General features: G+C 47.4%; 1 protein-coding gene across 5 annotated transcripts in view; it reads left to right on the top strand.

The window, feature by feature from the left end:
• Positions 1-17,570, top strand: part of EFR3B (EFR3 homolog B) — an 88,340-nt gene that overhangs the window by 36,242 nt on the left and 34,528 nt on the right. For all 5 annotated transcript variants that reach the window (XM_073791560.1, XM_073791559.1, XM_073791558.1 and 2 more), the window contains exons 2-4: positions 1,165-1,241; positions 2,265-2,392; positions 11,061-11,211. In XM_073791560.1, coding sequence (XP_073647661.1) covers positions 1,165-1,241; positions 2,265-2,392; positions 11,061-11,211 — 356 coding nt within the window. The remainder of the gene's footprint in view (positions 1-1,164; positions 1,242-2,264; positions 2,393-11,060; positions 11,212-17,570) is intronic.

The following is a 17,570-nucleotide window of genomic DNA, read 5'->3' as shown; positions in this document are numbered from 1 at the left end:
TAGTGGTGAGAACCACCGACTGGGTGGCCCCCCGAAGCCCTCCAACTCTCAAACACCAAGGCTTTCAAACACCGCAGTCACGCTGCATTAAAGATGCATTTTCAAATGTTAATAATTAATGTAGTGTTAATTTATCATAGTTTCACATAACATTCTATAATGGAAATGGCCCCAGGAGAGAGGGTGGTAAAGGAGATTGAGGACCAGAGTAGACAAGAAGTGGGGATCAAGCGAGGGGGCCGGGTAGGTGCAGCAGCCGCTCTTCCAAGCTGTGTCCATCTTCCAGGACACTGGGGAAGAGCCTTGGGCTGCAGGAGACCGTTGTATAGTCTTCTCCCAGAGAGAGAGAGAGCAAGAGTGTGTGTGTGTGTGTGTGTGTGTGTGTGTGAGAGAGAGAGAGGGTGAGTGTGAGTGGGTGTGTGTGGGAGTGTCTGTGAGAGTGGGGGGTGGGGGAGTGGGGGTGTGTGGGGGGAGTGTGTGAGTGTGTGGGTGTGTGGGGAGTGAGTGTGTGTGGGAGTTTGGGTGTGTGTGGGGAGTATGTGAGTGTGTGTGTGACAGTGAGTGGGTATGGGTGTGTGACAGTGTGTGTGGGAGTGTGGGTGTGTGTGAGAGTGGGTGTGGGGGTGTGGGAGGGAGTGTGTGAGTGTGTGTGACAGTGAGTGTGTGTGGGTGTGTGGGGAGTGTGTGTGTGACAGTGTGTGGGAGTGTGGGTGTGGGGGAGTGTGTGGGTGTGTGTGGGGGAGTGTGTGAGTGTGTGTTACAGTGAGTGTGCGTGGGAGTGTGAGTGTGTGGGTGTGGGGGAGAGTGTGAGAGTGGGTGTGTGTGGTGTGAGTGGGTGTGTGTGGGGTGTGGGTGTGAGTGTGTGCGTGCGTGTGTGTACACACGTGTTCACACGTGTGTGTTCTATGGCCTGGCTTCCTGAACAGGTGCTGGTCTGCTGGCACCTATGCCTGATTTCCAAGCAAAGACACCCAGCGGAAAAGGCAGACATCTTGGAGTGGGGCTGGGGCTGGGGAAGCAGTGAGAAGGACCGAGGCCCTGGCGCTCTAAGGGAGGGACCCTTCTGTTTCCAGCCTGGGTCTGGTTTCTCACAAACGGCCCAACCTGGTCCCCTCGGCCTAACCAGGAGGCTTAGCTCCCCGGTGTTTCTCGTTGCCGTTGCAGGTGTATGTGGCTGCTGCGGTGCCCTGCGCCCCAGGTACAAAAGGCTGGTGGACAACATCTTCCCTGAGGATCCCGAGGTGGGTCTCGTCTCCTGCCGCCAGCATGCCTCTCACCACCTTACCCCATCCAGGGCCCTGGGGGCTGCTCCGAGGGAGGGTGGGCCCCGGGGCTCACTCAGACACACCAAAACCTCGGCCACAGCCCCATCGGTGACCAGAGGCAGCTGGGAGCCTGAAGAACGAGGAGCTTTGGGCCGCTCTGCGGGCAGCATCCGCAGAGGGCTCTGAAGTGTGTCTCGGTGCTCAGTGCTTCTGGCCACCGCTGAGCATTCTCTCCACTCATGTCTCTCTGGGTGATAGTTCCTTGAGCCGCTAACTCAGAATGCTACTATTTCGCTGTTGTCAGGTGTGAGCATTTCCCTTCTTGGGTTTTGGCTCTGGAGCTCATGTCCTCTCCACGCTCCCTCTGGTATCTGCCAGGTGTCAAGTTGGCACAGGGGACACCTGGCTTCTTGGTTTCCAAGCTGCCACTCTACGGTCAGGCTTCATTATGGGTTATGTGGTTTTGGAAAGGGTCTGATGTACTTGACTTCTTCTCTGGAAATCAATGACCTCTTCCTGATAGGCAGTGGAGGGTCACACTTCCAACATCCTCTGGACAATTCCCTGAAAGCTGCAGAGCTGCCTTCTTCCTGTTCACTTCTCGATGTTGGATATCCAATACGTTTTAATTCTGCATTGCTTTCATTGAAGACTTGTCATCCATTCATATACACACATATACACACACACATATATACCTCCATGTACATACACATATACATATGTAAATACATATAGTGTACACATGCACACACATATGTACATTTATATCAGTGACTATTTTTGCTTATAGCTAGCACACTTTGGGTGAAGTTGGGAGTTCCTGGAGAGCAGGGTCTATGTTTTAATCATCTCTAGATCCCCAAAACCCACATGTGTTTGTCGCGTACATTACAGGCACTCTGGTAAGTGTTGATTAAGTTGAATGACCATTTACCTTTAGACTTGAAGTCTTCTAGCCATCGCATGGCCACAGTGAGGATGATCTGTCTTTTACAGGATGGCCTGGTGAAGACCAACATGGAGAAGCTGACCTTCTACGCCCTGTCAGCTCCAGAAAAGCTCGATCGCATTGGCGCCTACCTCTCTGAGAGGCTCATCCGTGATGTGGGTCGTCATCGATATGGGTAAGTAGTATGGGAGGGTGGAGAGAGATTTGCAGAAATTATATATTTTCAGGGCAAAACATAGGGTCCTTTTATTTATTTATTTTTGGCTGCACCAGGTCTTCGTTGCTGTGCACGGGCTTTCTCTAGTTGCTGCGAGCAGGGGCTACTCTTCGTCGTGGTGCGTGAGCTTCTCATTGTGATGGCTTCTCTTGTTTCGGAACGCAGGCTCTAGGTGCACGGGCTTCAGTAGTTGTGGCACGGGGGCTCAGGAGCTGTGGCTCGCGGGCTCTAGAGCGCAGGCTCAGTTGTTGTGGCACAAGGGCTTAGTTGCTCTGCGGCACGTGGGATCTTCCCGGACCAGGGACGGAACCTGTGTCTCCTGCATTGGCAGGCGGGTTCTTAACCACTGCGCCACCAGGGAAGTCCCAGGGTCCTTTTAAGAAATGTTAATAGACTGGATTGTTGAACAGCCTGAGAAAATGGGGACTGGGAGTGAGGAGTGGGTTCCCTGTGCTTTTCCAAAGGTAAAATGTGATGCCCTTGCCAAGATTTGGGAAGAAGGGGGTGTTGGCTTCCTAGGAGCACCTCTGTTAGCCTCCATTTACCCCCGTGTCTCTATCCAGAAGCCCTCACACACCATTGAACCCAGAATGTGCCGTTACTCTCACCAAACCCACCCTGCCTCATTCAGCTTACTCTCTTAAAAAGCAAGGAGGGACTTCCCTGGTGGTCCAGTGGTTAAGACGCCACCCTACCACTGCAGGGGGCACGGATTCCATCCCTGGTGGGGGAACTAGTAGTTGTGGCATGTGGGCTCAGTAGTTGTGGCTTGCAAGCTCTAGAGCGCAGGCTCGTTGTAGCACATGGGCTTGTGGCGCACGGGCTTAGTTGCTCCACCAGATGTGGGACCTTCCCAGACCGGGGCTCAAACCCGTGTCACCTGCATTGGCAGGTGGATTCTTAACCACTGTGCCACCAGGGAAGTCCCTGATCAATAGATTAAACAGCCAAATAGGTAGATTGAAATACTAAGCTACCACCTTCACTTATCAAATTGTTTTTTTTAAAAAGTATATATAATTTCCAGTGTTAACCCAGGGATGGCAAAATGAGAGGCATTTTCATACTTTTCTAGAATGAGTACAAATTGGTTGAAGCTTTCTAGAAAGTAATTTTGAAATATATGTCAAGAGCTTCAAAAACACTTATGCCCTTTGATCCAGTAATTCCATTTCTATTCATCTATCCCACCATATCAATCTTATATATAATCTCACTGTACACACAGAGATGTTCATTATGGTAATTTTTATAATACTGAAAAGATGGAAGTAACTTAAATGCCCAACTGGAGGAGAATAGTAAATTATGGTGTTTATCGCTTCAGGAAATGTTACCTAGTCAATAAAAATGGTGTTTATAAACATACTTTCCATATAATATGGAAAATGCCATAAGTAAATGAAAAATAGAATACATACTTATATACACAGTATTTAAATCAAGTTAAAAACAATAACAAATCTCAATGCCTGGAAAATACAGTAAAAATAAATACGCCAAAATACTGAGTACTCTTAATATTTTGTGAACAAGGTGGCTGGGGTTTTTGGTTTCTATCTACACTTTTGTGTTTCCTAAATATTCTCTATTGAGCATGTATTACTTCCTGAAATGAAAAAAGTCAACGGCAGGACATACCATGTTTGTTACGCTACCGTCATGCCACAATCTGGAGCGGGGCTGGATGTAAAGAGAGCTCTAAGATGTCCCTGGTGGCACGGCTGTTGGAGCAAAGGGAAGGGTAGATCTAGGGCAGTTGTTCCTAAGTCCCATTGGTTCTGTTCTCTATGAAGCCTTTTATGTCCACCCTCTACTTTCCTCTGCTCCTACCTTTCTCCTGAGGCAGGCCCCGGATTATGGCAGTGGCCTTGAAAATTGTCTCCCCCCTTCCCATCTTTCCTCTACTGGCCCTTCCAGATCAACACTATGATCTTCAAAACACAGATCAAGCTATACTCTCCTGGCTTCTTTAGCGTACAATCCAAGGTCTCAGCTTGATTTCTGGGCTCCTCCACTACCTGCCCCCAACTTGCCTTTAACCCAGACACACCTGCCACAGCTGCTCTAAACCCATTCCAGATGGACTAGCTGACGATCCCCCCCCGACTTTCTGGCCTCTGAGCCTTTGCAGCGATCTCTCCCCTGGACCCTCTTTCCCCCCCTACGACCATCCATCAGCCCCATCACCCTCCAGGGTCCCTTCCTCCTGGTGAGGAAGGTGGAGTGAGAACCAGAGTGTAAAGATCTGCATTGTGCTGACAGTGTATAGAGGTCCACACCTCCACGGGACCCACCAGCCACGCTTACATCAAGCTATCCCCGGTATAAAAGCAAGACCGGAAACGATTCATTTCTATGATCCCTTTCTATAATAAAATTAGGTTACACACTCAGTCAAAAGGGCATGAATAGAATGAACGTGCTGATTATATAAATCGCCTTGACATATTATAAAGCAGGCTCAAGCAAGTAAAAATGACCTTATCCTAGACTGAACCTGAAACTAATATGCAAGCAATGCCATTAAACATTTAATACTAATTTTTCCTGCCCTCTCTGCAGTGATGGTTCTCTGAGTAAAAATGTCCTGTAGCCAGCAGAGCCACTCAGAAACATTCCACTGCCCTTAGCACTGCAACTCAAAATTGCTATCGTTCTGTTAAAAATAGCCATTGCAGCCTCTGAGCATTTAAAGCCTTGATGGCCTCTCTGGGGGCTCTAACCATAAACATTTGGAGAAGGAAAATCTGTTAGATCTGTACTCCTGTTCTCTCTCCTCTCCCTCCCCGTCTTTCCTTACCCAATGCCACATTCATCATCATTGTCCTAATCACTGGTGGCAGGTTTGGAAGAGTGAAATATTTACCTGCAGACAGTCTGAGGAGCTGTCTCCCTACCACCGTGCAGGTGTCTGTGTTTATGGTTTGACCATGTGGACGTGAACCTTGGGTGTTGGGCCCAGTGGCAGATCCACCCTCCTCTGCTCGTATGTGTTTAGCATCAAGGGTGATAACCAAACGTGGGCAGAGAGAGGATAAGATACAAATTTCAAGGTATTGCTACTCAGTGTGCGCCATAATGGGCAGTGATGTGCAGAGCAGCAAAAAGTGAGAATTCTTCATATTTTTCTTCTTCCAGTTCAGCCCAACTGCTAGAACACCCCTAGAAACTGGAGAGCAAGGGAGGTAACGGCAGTGCTGGGTGAGATTCAGGGTCAGCTGACAATGACCGTGGAGCAATGACCACGTTCAGAAGGCCACATTAGAATCTGTCAGGTTCCCCAGTGCCTGGAGGATGGAGACGCCCATGCCAAAGAGGGGTGGGCTACTCCCTGAGGAGCCTGACCCTGGAGCTGAGCTGGTGGGGCTCCCAAGAGATACACAGTCCCCAGAAGGACCCTGAACCTGGTTGGAGGACGGAGCTGACCCTTCAGACAGAGATGTCACAGATTCCTACTAGATGACGAGTCGATCCTTCCCTCCCTTGGCTGAGGTCAACCCCTACTTCTGGCTGCTAAAACCCAGAAGTTTCTGTCCAGCAGTGGGGACATGACTAAATACATTCAGACTGCCCAGAATAAGAGGTTCTTGGTCAAGGTTCTTTGAGTGATTCTTGGGCAATGGCTGGCCCTGCTAAAGCTGCCCCCTCTCTCTGTGTGCTGGTTCCCATCTCTGACCCTAGGTCTGCTTTCCTCTGCAACCACGTCTGGTTCTCAGACTTTGACTGCCAGTTCCTCCTTTCCCGGAGGCTCCTAAGCCCACTCCTGACTGAGTGAAAGGTGTTCACGCAGAAGCAGCTGCCTGCTCTGGAATTCAGTTCAAGGTATTTCCTGCCTCACTCCTACGCACCAGGCCCCCCCTGTGTATTTTCCTCACTTGTTATAACTCACCTTCTGCTGTGGTTGGCCCATGACTCTGAGTTCCTGTTGTTATAACCTGCTGAGTAGCCTCTCCTGACCTCACTTGCTGCCTGTGAACCCCAGTCCATCCCAGATTCCCTGAGTTCTGCCTTCTTCACCTACTGGGAAGCCCTACAAGTGGATCCAAGATCCTTGGTCATCACCTGCTGCTGTGGTCCATGCCCTACTCTTGCCTCTCCCTTGGGCCCCTGTGGTGGGCTGGTTCTCACCAGCTCCTTTCTTCCCCATCCTGTTCCAACTACCCAGTCAGGCCAGTTTCTCAGACCTATTACTACACTGGACTCCTTTCAGGATACCAAGCCCAGAGCAGATCTCTGCTGAGACTAACCTATTTGGCCCCAGTCCTGTTGAGTGGACATTACCCTGAGACGCCCGTGCTCTTTGAAAGTATAGACTTAATGGGTAAGATGTACCCAGGAAGGTTATGATAAGATAGGACCAATGCAGCGAGCAGGAGGTTCCAAAGCCCATTGACTTCTAATCTTCTAAGATACTTTGAAAAGTTCAAGTTTGCAATAATAATCCTTCCATCCTTAGTGTTGGGATCAAAGATGGGGATTGAAGGAGTGTGTATTCAGAGAACTAGGCCTTAAACTTTTTTACTTTTCTGTTTCACTTCTACCATCATTTTCACTTTCCATCAAAATTTCCTCTCTTGGTCAGTAGCCAATTTTTTTTTTTTTTTTTTCTGGCTAGCAAAGGATGGTTTTCCTTATCAGGATTTTCTGGGAATTTTTTTACAGGAAAGGGAAAAGCAGCAATCTAAGCTCTGGGGTTTGGGAGGCCTTCTGGTTTCTTCTCTTGCCAAACCCCACCCCGCCCCTTCCTTTCCCTCATTTAAACTCTATAAAATAATGGTGAAACCCTTCATGCAGAAGGATGCTGGGATGATTCATAGAAGAAGAGAATTCCATGCTGCCTGCTCCCATTTCCCATCCGCCATGTTTGGTTGCCAGAGTGTGTCCAGGTTTCTCCGCAGGGAAAACCTGTCCCTTTGGAAGGGCCCTGGCCCAGGTTGCTTCCCCAACCCTGCAGGAATCAGTCTGCTTCACGGCCTATACAGTGGACCCGGAACATGCCAGGCCTGGGTCTGCAAGGCACGACAGGTATCCTGAACTGTGGCTGTGACATCCTGTGAAGGGCAAGGCTATCGAGGACTGGCGGGCCCTCCAGAGCAGGAGAAAATGTGGCTTCAGTTCACCAAACGAGCCCAAACACCCAATGCTGCCTTTGTATTTGAAAGACACTCTGTAGATAAGAGCATGACCGGATCCATTTGTGAATGTGCCCAGAGACAGCTATTTAATGATATTTAATAATATTAAACAATAATAATAGCTGACTCAGTTCATATAAATAAAAGAAATAAACATTTTACAAAAGTGAGAAGGAAAATTTCAGAGTAGAGAGGCTGTTTTACTTACGGTTGTTTGGTAAAGAAGTTAGGGCAAGGGTACTGAAGAAATGGCGACTGATGTCTTTAAAAAAGGACATTTAGAAAACGTCATGACTGCTGTTGCTTTTATACACATGGATTTGCAAAGCTGGCTTATGTGTGCGGCAGTTCAGATGCACAATGTCTGAAACTGAGCGGCTGCCACGAGGGCTTTGTGGAGCTTTGTGTTGTGGTTTTGTAGTGTCTTCAGAAATCATCCTATAGTCATGCTTCCTGGACATTCTTTTTATTTAACCAAACTCTGTTTTAAAACAAAGACTAGCTAATTGAGAGTTTTGTACTATCTGCCTAACCTTCAAAGAGATATGATTTGGATCAAAACATAAAGAAAAAATCTTTTAATTCATCCCCTATTATGTACACGGCATATAAACCTGACACTAGGCAGCTTCTTCTTTTTTTTTTTTTAATTTGTATTTTTTCTTTTTGGCTGCTTCGGGTCTTAGTTGTGGCACATGGGATCTTCATTGTGGCACACTGGGTCTTTTGTTGTGGCGCATGGGCTCAGTAGTTGCAGCGTGAGGGCTTAGTTGCCTGCAGTACGTGGGATCTTAGTTCCCCGACCAGGGATCAAACCAGTGTGCCCTGCATTGGAAGGCGGGTTCTTAACCCCTGGACCACCAGGGAGGTCCCTCTCGGCCGCTTCTTAAAGAGAGGCCAAGTAGCAGAACTTGCTCTGACTTAGAAGCATCAGCCTGACTCCTTAGCACCCAGGTAGGTTTGGAGTTCTCTTCTCACTCTACCTTGCCTGCATTTTGTTTGTATCAGGAAGTACTTCCTGTGTTCCACATGGCTCTATGAGTAGAGGGGTCACCACCCTGTAATGGGCACATGACCACACTCCGAGTACATGGAGTCTGCCTGATCTCCCCTCTTGCAGGATGGAGTCATGTTCAGCCCTCACTTCTCTTTCCTGTGAGGGCAGTCACTTGAGTTGCTTTGGATCGCTCAGGATTCCCTTTTATTTGTGCCCTCAGGTTTCTAAAGCACTCCTAAACCTGATTATCAGATACTTGTGTTATTTAGGGTATAAAGAGACTTGAAAATACAGTGGCTCCAGCAATATGGAAATATTTTTTCTCTCTCATGCAATAGTCCAGTCTGGGTTGGTGGGCTCCGCCCATGAGGTCATCCGGGGCTTTCACCTCTGGCCATCTATTTGCTGCCACTCTGCAGCCAGCAGGAAGAGGGAAGAGAGGACCTGGAGGACAATCCTGTCTTTCAAGCAAGCAATGCTGACGTTGCTCGCATCACTCCCTCTCATTTTAATGGCAACATGTAAGTCACGTGGCCTCACCTAGCAGCAGGAGAGGCTGGGAAATGTTCCCAGTGGGCAGCCACAGCTCAGCTAAACTTCTAAATGACTAGTGAAGAGGGCAAAAATAGATTCCAGGGGAGACATTTAGCATTCTGCCCTAGACACCTAACTCCTTAATGGAAACTGTAAAGATTTTAACCAGAATAGTTTTGCAGAGTCTCCCTTATTAGAAGTTAAAAGATAACCTTTTTCTATGAATGTCTGCCTTGCTTTCTTTTTTTTTTTTTTTTTTTTTTTTGCGGTACGCGGGCCTCTCACTGTTGTGGCCTCTCCCGTGGCGGAGCGCAGGCTCAGCAGCCACGGCTCACGGGCCCAGCCGCTTTGCGGCATGTGGGATCTTCCCGGACCGGGGCACGAACCCGCGTCCCCTGCATGGGCAGGCGGACTCTCAACCACTGCGCCACCAGGGAAGCCCTGCCTTACTTTCTTTAGAATGCAAATGCTTGGTATGTAGGGGATGTATCTTTCATGATGTGCCTTACCTGACCAAATGCTCATTATGTCACTATCGTGGAACAAATGTTGGGTTTGAGCTTAGATGTGTATTCCTGATTCTCAGTAGGAATTTGATTTGTGACCTTTTTCTTGGGATTTAAGAGAGGCATTGAAGAAGACAGTAATTGGGGTTTGTCCTGCAAAGGCTAGTCTGGAAAGGACTGGGCATTTCAATTTTTTATTTTATTTTATTTTTCTGGCCGTGCTGCAAGCCTTGTGGGAGTCTTAGTTCCCCAACCAGGGATTGATCCCGGGCCATCAGCAGTGAAAGCGCAGAGTCCTAACCACTGGATCACCAGGGAATTCCCAGGATTGGGTATTTTTAGCATGGAGAAGAGAGGAACATAGTAAATGAGATTGTTGTTTCCGTGTGGTTGAAGGGCTGGCAGGTAGGAGAAGGTTCAGCTCTCTTTTTTGCTGCTTCTAAAAGTAGAATTGTGAATAAAGGATAGCGGTTATTAGGGTTTGCTTGAAATATAAGGAGGAGTTCATTTGGTTGTCAAAAAATGGGATGGGCAGCTCTTCACCATTGGATGTCGTGCGTTCCTAGTTTGTGAAAGTATTCACTCGGGTTTTAGTCTTTAGAATAATTAAGTGGTTAGAGACTTAGAATTGACACAGAGCACCTGCTGCATAAGGAGAAAAGAATTTTCATTCTGTCTTATTCTCCATGAGGTAAAAATGCTCCCTGGGCAAGCTGAGTGTCATCCAAACATGGTAACACTGTCAACCGTATTGTTTGAGTAGGACGTCATTATAGCACTTCTGAGGTCTTCAGCTACAAAAATTGCAATTTTATGTTCCTCAACATTTGCAGTTGGCTGGTCCTCAGGCCCGTTTCAGATTCTTCCTAAACTTTCTTCATTAAGTTCTTTGCTTCCTCCCCACTAGAGCCTCTTTCCTTCTTTGGAACCCTCGTGGGATGTCATTTTTTTGGTAACATTTCTTATTTTCCCTTTAGAGGAGATATCTGTGTATTTATCTTATCCCTCCCACTCTAGGCTCTTTAAGTTAAAGGACTTCTTCATCCTTACACCCCTGCGCTGACGAGGACAGTGTCAACAAACACGTCTTGACTTGGATGAGTAATTCTCTGACCTCACTGGGTTTGAGTTCAGAAGCTGCTCTTCTGGGCATCAGTTTTTTCTGCTTGTATTTCCTCATGAAATGGTGTACCTTGTCTGTCCTCAAGTTCTTCATGTGTAAAATAAGGGGCTGGATGAATTCATCTCTAGGCTCCCTTCCAGCTCTGCCTCATTCTGCTTCTCAGGGCTGGGCTGGAACAACTGTCCAGTCGTCGGCCACCCAGGGGAGACCTGCATTAGCTGGATGCTGCCCAGGTGGCCACTGCACTGCCGTCTAGATTGCCCCGGCCACGCAGTGGGGGTGGAACAGGCGCGAGGCTGAGTGACGGCAATGCTGCTGCTTTCCCCAGGTACGTGTGCATCGCCATGGAGGCGCTGGACCAGCTGCTCATGGCCTGTCACTGCCAGAGCATCAACCTCTTCGTGGAGAGTTTCCTCAAGATGGTGGCCAAGCTGCTTGAGTCTGAGAAGCCCAACCTGCAGATCCTTGGCACCAACTCGGTAAGGAGGCCCAAGGGGCTTTGCCAGTGGGGATGGTGAGGAGGGGGTGTAGAACCTCTGGGTCAGCATGGTGAGGATCCATTCCTATTTGGTTTCTGACTTTTAAAAATGATTTTTCCCTTAAATAAGTTTAGGTGAGGCCCCAATAGATGTAAAAATAGAAAGGGAGGTATTTCTTTGAGAGCAGGGGGTGCCCAGTGCCCTCAGAGCTTGGCCCCTGACTCCATGGGGCATCCTTTGAAAGCTGTCCAGGTTGTGCTTCTTTCGAAGACAGAGTAAACGGATGTTCACAGGACAGAGGGATCAGATAAGTGGGAAGATCACAGGGAAGCAGGAAACAGGGCTTCTGGCTTAGTTCTGCCCTTTCCTAGCTGGGTAACCTCGAGCGGGTTATCTTTCATGAGCCTGGCTTCTCATTGATAACCTGAGTGGATTGAACTCAGTCCAAGCTTTGTAACGTAACTGGTCTCAGTACAAGTGGCGGCTATCATGAGGGCTTATAGTTTTGGGAGAGAAGAGCTATCAGGTGTGTCAAGAACGCTCAGCTTCGCATGTATCTAACATACTTGAATATCCCGCTTGTTCTCTTCCATTTCTTGCTCTCTCTCTGTTCCTTCCCCTTCAGGGAATACTTTCAGCTCCAGGCCTTCAAGCAGCTTGGTATTAAAAGCCCTGACATGCAACTATTTTACAAATATCACCAGGAAAAAAAAAATAAGTTTAAGCTTTGTCTTCTTAGCCTTCCCAACCTGACTTTTCTGAGTGTTTGTTGCACAGGTCACAGCTGCTTTTCTGTTCTACTTAAGTTGATTTAACCAGAAGACAGTCTTTCAACTCTTCTTTCAAAGACCAAAACTAACAACCTATTCCCCTCTTTCCTCTCTCTGTGAGCCAGCTGCCTTTGACAAATTACATATACAGTAGCTGAGGGTAAATTCTTTTGTCATGTTGCCCTGGCAACAGCTTCAGTTACTGTTTCACTTGCCCTGTTTAAGATAACTATAGTCTAGAAGAGAACATGTACATGGAAACTAAACCAGTCATCAATGCATCCAGAGGGTATCTCCCCAGGGGTCGGCGGGGGAGACATAGAAACATGTGGCTGTCAGCGCTAGCGTTCCCTACAGCACATCCTGGCCCAGGGTAGGCATTTTGTTAGCTACAGGCTTGAAAATTCAGAATCCTGCCAATTCCTAGATTCCCCATCACAGTGAATCACAGTATTAGCAAGAAAGCAGTTGACTAATGATTACCGTACTGCAGACAATGGAGATTATGTAAGGAGAGGTGATTATAAGAAAGTTGAGTCAGATAATTGCAATAGATTCAGAGTTCAGCTTCAGAGGCAGGCTTTGCTGGCGGTGTCCCTCAACCAGATGCTCTTTCCAGCTCTCTAAGCCCGGGACCTCCTCTCTCTTTCTTTCTTCATCCTTAATGGATCTTTATCCAGCTTGTACTTGACCACCCCAAGGATTGAAGCTACAGTAAAACTTGTCAGCAAAAAGTCTGGTTTTGCTAATACCATTCCTGCACATCATCTGCAGTAAAGTATAATTTTTTAAATTGAAGTGTTGCTTTCAGGTCTTTAATGAGAATATCTGAACTTGGGATGACAGTGAGAGACCAGGAAAGTCAGGGGATGAGGGGGAGCCAGAGCCAGCTAAGCTCAATGATTTGCTTAGGGATTGGCTTCTGCATACCTGCCTTATTGCCTGAGAGGTCCAAACGTGTGTCTCAGGGACAGGGCAATGACCATGTGCCCTGACTTTCTGAGGTCACTCTGTGAGGATAAGCTGAAAATATTAAATCTGAGAATACCGAGGCCCTTCACATAAACAATCTCATATATTAGCCTAGTGTAAATAATAAAATTATTAGGAAGGATCACGGATTTAAAGTTTGTACTTTCATCCCTCCCTCACAACATATATAAAAATGAACTCAAAGTAGATTGAAGACCTAAATGTAAGAGCTAAACCTATAGATTAGAAGAAATACAGGGGTGTATCTTTATGATCTTGAATCTGGCAATGAATTCTTAGATACGATAATAAAAACAAAAGGAGCAAAAGAAAATATAGATGATTTGACTTCTTCAAAATTAAAAACTTTTGTGCATCACAGGACACTGTCAGGAAAGTGAAAAGACAACCACCAAATGGGAGAAAATATTTACAAGTTGTATATCTGATAAGGGTCCAGTAACCAGAATATATGAAAAACTCTTACAGCTCAATAGCAAAAAGAAAACCCAGTTAAAGTGGGCAAAGGACTTGAATAGACATTCAAGGAGAAGATACACAAATGGCCAACAAGCACATGAAATGATGCTCAGCGTCACTAATCGTTAAGGAAATGCAAGTCAAAAAAAACCCACAGTGAGATACCTCTTCACACCCACCAGGATGGCTATATTTTTAACAATCCTATAAAATGACATGTTGGTGAGGATGTGTAGAAATTGGAACCCTTGTACGTTGCTAGCGGAGATGTAAAATGGTATAGACACTGCGGAAAACGGTTTAGTGGTTCCTCCGAAAGTTAAACATATAGAATTACCATATGACTCAGCAGTTCTCTCTAGGTATATACCAAAAAGAACGGAAAATGCATACTCAAATAAATACTTGTACACCAACGTTCGTAGCAGCACTGCTCACAATAGCCAAAAGGTGGAAACAACCCAGAAGGTCATACGTTATATTTCCGTTTAGCTGAGATATCCAGAATAGGTGAGTCCATGAAGACAGAAAGCAGATTAGTGTTTGCCGGGTCTGGGAGGGAGAGGAACGGAAAGTGACCCATTAATGACCAAGAGGTGGGTTTCCTTTGGGGGTTTGCTTTAGTTGCAAAACATTGTGAATGTATTGAATGCCACTGAATTGTGCACTGTAAAAGGGTTCATTTTATGCTTTGTGAACTTTACCTGAGTTTTTAAAAATTGCTCTTTCGGGCTTCCCTGGTGGCGCAGTGGTTGAGAGTCCGCCTGCTGATGCGGGGGACGCGGGTTCGTGCCCTGGTCTGGGAGGATCCCACGTGCCGCGGAGCAGTTGGGCCCGTGAGCCATGGCCGCTGAGCCTGTGTGTCCAGAGCCTGTGCTCCGTGATGGGAGAGGCCACAACAGTGAGAGGCCCGCCTACCACAAAAAAAAAAAAAAAAATTGGTCCAAATAAAAATTTCCCTAATAGTCCTCACACTGTCTTGTATTGCTGTCTTTCCCATCAGGATTCAGTAAAGATCATGTGTTTACTTTGTTTTCTGTGTCTCTTATGTCTCTTAACCAGTCCCAACCCCTCTCCTGCCCCTCTTTGTTTTTCATGATATTGCCCAGGTCACCACTTTGCAGAAAGCCCCACAGTCTGGGTTTGTCTGATTATTTCCTTGTGGTGTCCTTCGTTTTGCTCTCCTGTCTCTTATACTTCCTGCAGACTAGAATTAGACTTGAAGGTTTGACTGGCTGCGGTTAAATACTTTGAGGCATAACACTTCACGGGGAATGCTGGGTCCTGCACTGAGCATCCCCAAAGGACCCCAAGTGTCTGGTGCCCCACTTTTATGGATGCTAAGTGCCATCCCAGGTTAGGGTAGTGACAGCTGGCTCTCTCCATTGTCAAAGGACTTTTTTGTCTTTGCAGTTAGAAATCTGTGGAAACCACACAAATAACCCATTCCTCACTCGTTTTTCAGCTGATGTTTCTATCTCTGGTGGCATTTCTCCCCGTTGATTGCACCTTCTTCACACTCCCTTGACCTCCTGGCCCTGTCATCCCAGCTCTTCCCACCTGGCCCACCCTTCTGCGTTTCTATGGTGGGCTAAATAATGGTCCCCCAAGTATGTCCACATCCTAATGCCTATAACCTGTGAATGTTACCTTACATGACAAAAGGGACTTTGAAGATATGATTAAGTTAAGGATCTTGAGATAAGGAGATTATCCTGGGTTATCCAGGTGGACCCCATGTACTCACAAAGACCTTTATAAGAGGGAAGCGGGAGGATCAGAGTCAGACAGAAGATGAGAGACAGAGAGGAAGAGATTTGAAGATGCTCCTCTGATGGCCATGAAGATGGAGGAAGGGGGCCAGGAGCCAAAGGATGTAGGTGGCTTCTGGAAGCTAGAAAGGCCAAGGAAACAGATGCTTCTCTGGAAGTGTCCAGAAGGAATGCAACCCTGCAGACCCATTTTAGACTTCTGATCTCCAGAACTGCAAGGTAATACATTTGTATTGTTTTAGGCCACTAAATTGTGGTGGTTTATTACGGCAGCAATAGGAAACTAATAGAGTTTCCTTCATTGATTCTCTTTCTCCATGTCCCCGTGAAATGTCTGTGGTCTCCAAGGTTGCTGCTCTGTCCTCTTCTCACTCACTCCAAGGTTGCTGCCTCTGGACGATTTTATCAACTCTTGTGGTTGCAACTTGTCATCTATAGACTAGAAATTCTCTCATCTTCCACACCACGACAGAAATCAGCACTGCTGGAGACCAGCAGCCTAGAAGTGGGTTCCATGAAGGGAGGTCAGGGCAGAACTGTGATGCCAGTGGAAGAGCTCAGGTCACGGGGGTCAGCGCCAGCAAACGATGGGGATCTTAGAGCAGAGGCAGCCAGTGCTTCCCTGGGTCCGCGCTTCCCAAGTGTAGGCCTTGGAGGCTGGCTAGCACGTGGGACTACTTGGGACCAGAGGGATCACCTTCTCGGGCAGCAAGACTGAGCTTTCCCAGGAGTTTTTAAAACCACAGTCAGTTTTGCGAAGAATCTTGAAGGAGGAAAGACGTAATATGGGTAGACAGGGGAGGATGTCCTAGGTCTAGGGAATCACTACACCCAGGTTGGCAGGCGATTTGCAGGGCACGATCATGTCACAGTAGGACTGTTCCTCTGGCTTTAGTGAAAACTGCTTCCGGGAGTTGCTATAAACAAGAGCAGTTGGGAGAACAGGGTAGGGGGTGTTAAAGTCAAAACCATGTGTCTTTTCCAGCTAGGGTTCATCTTAGTGCAACACAACAACCGTTCCCATTTTTCCTTATGTAGGTTAACACAGTGAAAAGGCCTGCAGTCCTACCATGAAAGAGTTAGGGTTCTCTCTATGCCCAGTATTTTATTTTTTGGCCGTGCTGAGCGGCACGTGGGATCTTAGCTCCCCAACCAGGTATCGAACCCGTGGCCCCTGCAGTGGCAGCGTGGAGTCTTAACCACTGGACCACCAGGGAATCCCTATGCCCAGTATTTTACAGTGTGGTTCTATTGTTGACGACAGGGAGTTGGGTTCAGAATGCCCATCTACAGAAGAGAGAAAGGCTGACTTCTGCTTGGAGAGACTTGGCTAGTGCTGAAGTGAGGCCGACCAGCTCAGCTTCTTCTCCAGACCCAGGGAGAGCTGGTTTTGCAATGTCAATATTTGGAGGTTGCTTTCTCTCTATTGACCCAGCCCCTTAGTAACTCTCAGTTTTCACACAACCGTGTCGCCTTCCTGCTTGTGCCAGAGGGTTGGGAATCTCCTCCAGCAAACTTGGCTGAAGAGCTGAAACTTTGGTCTTGGAAGGGTCACCCTAGTGCTGCCCTTGGCCTTTGAAGTGTCACATCTTCACAGTCTCCAGTTTGTTGCTATGGAGACCTTCCTCATCATTGCAATATCTTAAAAAACTAAAACCAAAAAAATCCAACTTTATTATTTCACAGTCTTGTGCATTAGGCAAGTAGCATTTTAACAAAAGCCATTTGTAAGGTATGACCTAACAATGGTAGGGGTGAAGTAGCCAGGAAGTTCCTGCTGTATCAAGTGTTTAAAACATTAGTGAGTCACACAGGTAAATGGGCCCAGTGGAAACGTATGGAGTGTTGACAGCAAGCCAGAAATCCACTGGGGGAAAAATGAGGTGATAACTGTTAACTCTGATGGGCTGGTCATACCAAGCCTATGAGGCAGCTGCTCTTGCTGGCCCCATTGTACAGATGGGGTGACCGAAGCATGGGGCGCTTAAGAAACGTGCCTCCTATCAGCCTCCTACTAAGTGGGAGGTGGGATTCAGAAATGCATTCTGGTTCCAAACCCCTTCTCATAATCATAACACTGTTCTGCCTCTAATAGGAGGGATGAAGGCTCTGTTTTATTTTATTTTATTTTATTTTATTTTTTTGCGGTACGCGGGCCTCTCACTGTTGTGGCCTCTCCCGTTGCGGAGCACAGGCTCCGGACGCGCAGGCCCAGCGGCCATGGCTCACGGGCCCAGCCGCTCCGCGGCATGTGGGATCTTCCCAGACCGGGGCCCGAACCTGTGTCCCCTGCATCGGCAGGCGGACTCTCAACCACTGCGCCACCAGGGAAGCCCCGAAGGCTCTATTTTAAACCCTAGAGTCT

The sequence above is a fragment of the Tursiops truncatus genome, chromosome 14 (assembly GCF_011762595.2).
Source record: "Tursiops truncatus isolate mTurTru1 chromosome 14, mTurTru1.mat.Y, whole genome shotgun sequence".
NCBI classification, from domain to species: Eukaryota; Metazoa; Chordata; class Mammalia; order Artiodactyla; family Delphinidae; genus Tursiops; species Tursiops truncatus.
Note: the sequence above shows the minus strand (reverse complement) of the source record. Positions and strands in the feature narration are given on the sequence as shown.